Here is a 6,072-nt window from a genome sequence, read left to right as displayed (position 1 = left end):
AGGCTTTGTTCATTTCTTTTTCTTCTTTTTTCTTTTGGTTTCTCTTCTCGCTTCATTTCATTCATTTGATCCTCAATCGCTGATACTCTTTCTTCCAGTTGATCGAGTCGGTTACTGAAGCTTGTGCATTTGTCACGTATTTCTCGTGTCATGGTTTTCATCTCTGTCATTTCGTTTATGACCTTCTCTGCATTAATTAGTCTAGCTGTCAATTCTTCCACTCTTTTTTCAAGATTTTTAGTTTCTTTGCGCTGGGTACGTAATTCCTCCTTTAGCTCTGAGAAGTTTGATGAACTAAAGCCTTCTTCTCTCATCTCGTCAAAGTCATTCTCTGACCAGCTTCGATCCGTTGCTGGCGATGGGCTGCGCCCCTTTGCATGGGGAGATGAACCGTTATTAAGAAGTTCATTAATCCTGACAACATCTCCCTTTGAGAGATGAGCCTAGTTCAAATAAAGGTCAAGTTCATATCCTTAATTTGCATGTAACCTGTGGTGGTTCCAGCTGGTGCCACAGTAAAACATTTGCTTCTACCATCACTTACTTGCTAGTCTCTTCTCACAATACAGTAACCCCATTCAGATCACTATATAAATCACAACTGGAGAAAGGAAGCAAATATGGTTGGATTCTTAAATAAACCTGAGTTTCTAAGGTTATTAGGAACCTCATTCAATAAAATGCAGCAGTGTGTTTCCTAATGCCTCTTGCTCAAGCTATATGGTCTGTGCTTTCCAGTTTAATCTGCTATTTTCTCAAATCATTTATTGTAAATTATATTTTCAGACTGCATTTTGTAGATGATACAAATTGTAAAATTTGGGTCATATAACCCAAATATAACAGTTTCCATAGGTACTGCCATTCTGAAAGTCTTTTTCTTCCTTTCCAGTGAACTTGGAGAAATTCCCACACTGAAAACACTACAAGTTTTTGGAATCGTGCCAGACGGTACCCTTCAACTGTTAAAAGAAGCCCTTCCTCACCTACAAATTAATTGCTCCCATTTCACCACCATTGCCAGGCCAACTATTGGCAACAAAAAGAACCAGGAGATATGGGGCATCAAGTGCCGACTGACACTGCAAAAGCCCAGTTGTCTATGAAGTATTTATTGCAGGATGGTGTCTCTTCTTTAGAACAGGGAAAATAAGCAGGAAGCCCAGTTGCTGGAGTACTTAGCTAGTTTTATTCTTGGTTTTCCCTTTGCCTTCATTCTGCAAGTATACTAGTGAACCATTTGAGGGGGAAAACTATGAAATCTTGCTTTTGAAATGATTCTAAAAGCTTCTATCACTGCTTTGCTCTGAAGAGCCAAAGTTGTAGGCCTTTTGAAATTTTGGGAGAGTGAGCCTATAATTTCAAGACACCTTAAAGAGCAAAATTTGAGCCACCTCTTCCAAGTTTCCTTCTTATTAAGTCTATTCAGAATCAAGCTTAAAAATTACCACCAGTAAACAATCTTCATAGCCCATATAACTTTTATCTATTTAATTTTATAGTATTGCTTTATAAGACAGCTTAGAAGAACAATAAGCTATTTGTATTATGAGCTGAACAAAAAGAGAATCATAGGATAGTAGCGTCTGAGGCCATCTTTTCTGGGAATAGGAAAGAGAAAAATGCATTTTAATTTTGCCTTTAGATTTGAAATTAGGTTAATAGAAATAAGTAACCCCATGTAATTCACTTTAAAACTTACAGAAGACTAAACATTACAAAACCCAGAGGTATAGAATTGGTATAGGATTTGAAGGCCCAGGAGACAGTTTTCTATGACAGGTTAATTTGAAGTATCCTGTAATGTTCATTAAGTTACTGTTTCCAGAATCTAAATTAGATGAGAAATATAATTGTGGTTTTCTAACTTGATAATCAAATTATGTTAACATGGGTCCTTTAGCTTTTAAAATGACTTGCTTTGTTTTAGAAAGGTGGTATTAATCCAGTCTGTATTCTTGAAAATTTGGATGGAAAGAATTCTGAAGTTGCCTGCTGTTTTCCTTTAGCGCTGAGGTTCTTAAGGTTGCTTTTATATTACTCTGGAATCAAGTATTTTAAATTTTTTTTTTTTTAATGATCTCTCACCAATAATTGTTTGAAACTATCCATTTTTAAGGTCATCAGACCTACAGTTCCCTAAGAGGAACTGCATTTTCTCTTCAATCAGAAATAATACAATAGAAGCAGGTATATGTTCCATGCAGTTTCAGTAGTAAGCACTACTTATACCTACATAAGAGTTAAAATCCAGATGTGGGACCTTTTGATACCATCAGTGACACATATATTTTCTGAACTGGTACAGAGAAGTGAAAAAGATAAAATTCTACTTCTTCAGAATCACAAAAACTAGTTTAAATTGATGACTTCTTCATATGTTCAAAATGTAACGACAAAAAAAAAAAGCCAAAACCTGTCGTTTGTATTAACTGTTTTTTTTTTTTTTTATCAAAAATTGTTAATGTTAGAAACATAGTATGAAGTGCCTTTATCTGCTTGGACCTAAGGAAGATTTTAAAGTTGGGTTACACAGGAAATGATTATGCTTCAATTTCTTAGTAGTTAAAAAGTGCTAAATACTACTTGAAATTATTGTTTACAGGTTAGTGACAAGAGCTGGGGTTAGGATCCAGTTGGACTCTAACATCCAGATGCCCTCAAACATACAGAACTTCCAAACTCAAGTCCAGCCATAAGCTATTTTACCAACATGTCAGAGTAATCTGTATTTTTGTATGTGATTTCTACTTTTATAGACTTGTTTTAAAATAAACACATTTTTATAAAAATGAGTACTTAAGCTAAGTTGTATTCCTTTTTTCTTTAAGTGTTGTGGTTAAAATTTGAAAGCATTTAGTGTGGTGTGCCATTTGGCTTAGATACCTCTAAATAAGACTCTTCAAAACAGCCCTGTTTTGACCCTTCTACTTCATATGCTTATCAAAAAAAAAAAAAGTTTATAATGCCTTTTAAAAGGGGCTAATACAGGCTTATCTTTAAAGTGCTTCCAGTAGTAATATACTTACAAAACCTTTGAATTCAAGTGACAAAGGAGTACTATCAATAAAAGTCAGCTAGTAGCATTTTAAAAATATATTTGATCAGGTTATACTATGTATTTTATTGTCATTCAGCAACTATTTGAATGTTCACTGTATGCCCAGACGTCTTCCAGGAATTCTGTTCCTTTTGAACCCTTCCATCCAAATGGTAGAATGGTGATTCTTGAATATCACCCAATTGCGTTGGTCCTATCACCACTATGCCTTTTTTTAATGATGAAAAACGTCAAACATATGCCAAAAAAAAAAAAAAGAGAATATGATGGACCCCATCATCCAGTTTCAACAGTCGACTCCTGGCCAATCTCACTTAATCCGTGGTCTCAACCATTCCCCTCCAATACAGATAATTTTGAAGCAAAACCCAGACCATAATATCGTAACTATTTCAGTATAAACCTCTAAAAGATAGGGATTCTCCTTCATGAATCCTGAAGCATGATATATCAAGATGGTGTTGAAAACTCCTCAGTTATCTCGTATTTTCTTCAGTGGGTTTATTTTGCTCAGGATCCAAACATGGTGTACATACTGCATTTAAATTCTCTAAATCTTAATCTTAGGGTTTCTTCCTTTCTTTCCTTGTAACTTATTTATTGAAGAAACTATGTTATCTGTCCTGTGTTCTACATTCTGGATTTTGCATCTATCCCTGGAATGATAGGTTAATCTGTCCCCTATTCCCATAAAACAGTAGTTAGATCTAGCAACAAAAAGCTCTAGACCAGGGGTGATTTTCTCCCGAGGAGATACTTGGTAACATCTGAAGGCATTTTTGGTGGTCATGAGAAGTGCTATTGGCATATAGGCAACAGAGGCTAAGGATGCTGCTGACTACAGGACAGCCCCCCACAACAAAGAACTGTCTTGACAAAATGTCAATAGTGTCAGTGCTCTAGAGGCTTGTATCATCAAGTTTTTTTTTTTTTTTTTTAATCAAGGAGACACTTGATAAGTAATACTCTATTCCGAGACACACCTGTCTGTTTCATTTTTACTACTGTCACTTTACCTGCTCTTGCACTCGATTCCTAATAGATCCTATCCACAAGCTCCAGAGACATAAGGGACACTGGCCAAGTGCAAAACTTTATTTCTGGATAAAGCACTTGTGTCCTATCCTGGTGAACCCAATTACACTTCAACATTTATTGACCACCTACAATGTGCAGGATACAACAGCCCAGGAGAAGATGCAGAGCCTATGAGGAAAGAAAGGCAAGTAGTCTAGAGACTGGGCAAACTAGAAAGAAACCTCTTGTCACTGCTTACCCTAACCATGGAACAAGCAAAATGACAACCTCCTCTTTCTTTACTATTCCAATCCCCACCTAGCCAAATATCCCAGAAAGTCAAAGTTTTCTTCACCAAGAGACTAACCCTTCAAGATACAAGTCAAAGACCTAAAAGCCTGTACTAATATGATAACTCAAAACATATTTTAGATCTTATCATGTTTTAGCAAATCTAAATACTAAAATGCTGATATTTTTACATTTCTCTAAATACCAGATATCTAAATTATAATTTTGAGCATTAAAATCACTATATTTAAGGTATTCATATTAACACTTACAATATGCTTTTCTACTTTAGCTTGTTTAGTCAGTGATTTTCTTTAAAAAAAAAGTCTTAAAGCCCGTAAGACTTAAAAACTCTTCACACCTTAATGTAGAAAACTTAATAAGCCCTCTCACTGACTTAGGCCCTAATCCCTTGAGTACTTTTACTGTTAAAGTCAAGAATAAACAGCCTTTGAAAAAATAAAATTGAACTATTCTTTAGTTTGGCAATTCATTAGTACATTTACCTCCCCAACCATCATATTTAGGTGTTGCATTATCCCTGAGATCTTTTTTGTAGAATTGTCTTGGTAGATGCTATTCTTAAGTATAAGGATGCATAAATATTGGTACAATTGAATGAATTTAAGTGATTTAAATTCTAAATGTACATTATTTTCACAACTGTGCAAAATATATAACGGATCCTTAAACTTGTATTTGACAACTTTTTCAACTCAAGTGGATATTTTACAATAAAAATGTGTTCGCTGGCTCTTTCTGCTTATTAAAAAGTGAAATCAATGCAGTAAAACATGTAATAAGATTTAATGTACAGGGGCCATGAATGTAAATACACAAGGAGTATCAAAAATATTAAGTCAAAATTATCTGAAGAGCCTACATTGACCAGGTAAGCACTTCACCCTCTGATTTAATAACTAATCATTCTATGTCAAATGTTAATAGTGAATGAAGTAAACAAGGCACAGAATAATAACACACAGCGGTGGGGAAACACTTCTGAAACATAACATTTTGTGAAAACTAGTTTTCAAACAGTGACCCTGGAGAGTTAGGGAAATAAGAAATGTTAAAAAGAAGAAGTAACAGTGGTGTAATTTTATTCACATAGGGTTGCCATTAAAAGGTTAACTCACTCAAAACACATTTTTGCTATGCTAACATTCCTTTGCCTCTCATTTTTACAAATAAATCCCCACCACAGAGCAGAAATGTTAGAAATTATATCACAAACGGAGCACATTATTTTTAAAACCTTTTAGAATATGGCTTAAAATTTTACACAGCAAGTTACCTATTAATATGTTACATATTAACAGATCTATTTGGACAATCAGATTTCCTTGAGATTAAAGATGGAGCTGGCATTTTTTCTTTAAGAAGGCATTTTAAGGCTGGGCATGGTGGTTCATGCCTGTAATCCCAACACTTTGGGAGGCCGAGGTGGGCAGATCACAAGGTCAGGAGTTTGAGACCAGCCTGACCAACATGGTGAAACCCCATCTCTACTAAAAATACAAAAAATCAGCCAGGCGTGGTGTTGCGTGCCTGTAATCCCAGCTACTTGGGAGGCTGAGGCAGGAGAATCGCTTGAACCCAGGAGATGGAGGTTGCAGAGCCGAGATTATGCCACTGCACTCCAGCCTAGGCGACAAAGCAAGACTCCATCTCTAAAAAAAAAAAAAAAGAAGAAGGTATTT

The 6,072-nt window shown here is 35.4% G+C and overlaps 1 protein-coding gene across 3 annotated transcripts in view; it reads left to right on the top strand.

The window, feature by feature from the left end:
* The window catches only part of SKP2 (S-phase kinase associated protein 2), a 36,759-nt gene extending 33,956 nt beyond the window's left edge, over positions 1-2,803 (top strand). For 2 of the 3 annotated variants that reach the window (XM_017880725.1, XM_017880724.1), the window contains exon 10: positions 893-2,803. In XM_017880725.1, the coding sequence (XP_017736214.1) occupies positions 893-1,106 (214 nt within the window). In that variant the 3' untranslated portion in view covers positions 1,107-2,803. The remainder of the gene's footprint in view (positions 1-892) is intronic. The other variant, XR_001887123.1, reaches the window with a different exon arrangement.
* The last annotated feature ends 3,269 nt before the right edge of the window (positions 2,804-6,072 follow it).

Source organism: Rhinopithecus bieti, unplaced genomic scaffold (assembly GCF_001698545.2).
Source record: "Rhinopithecus bieti isolate Rb0 unplaced genomic scaffold, ASM169854v2 scaffold_11966, whole genome shotgun sequence".
Taxonomy (NCBI): Eukaryota; Metazoa; Chordata; class Mammalia; order Primates; family Cercopithecidae; genus Rhinopithecus; species Rhinopithecus bieti.
Note: the sequence above shows the minus strand (reverse complement) of the source record. Positions and strands in the feature narration are given on the sequence as shown.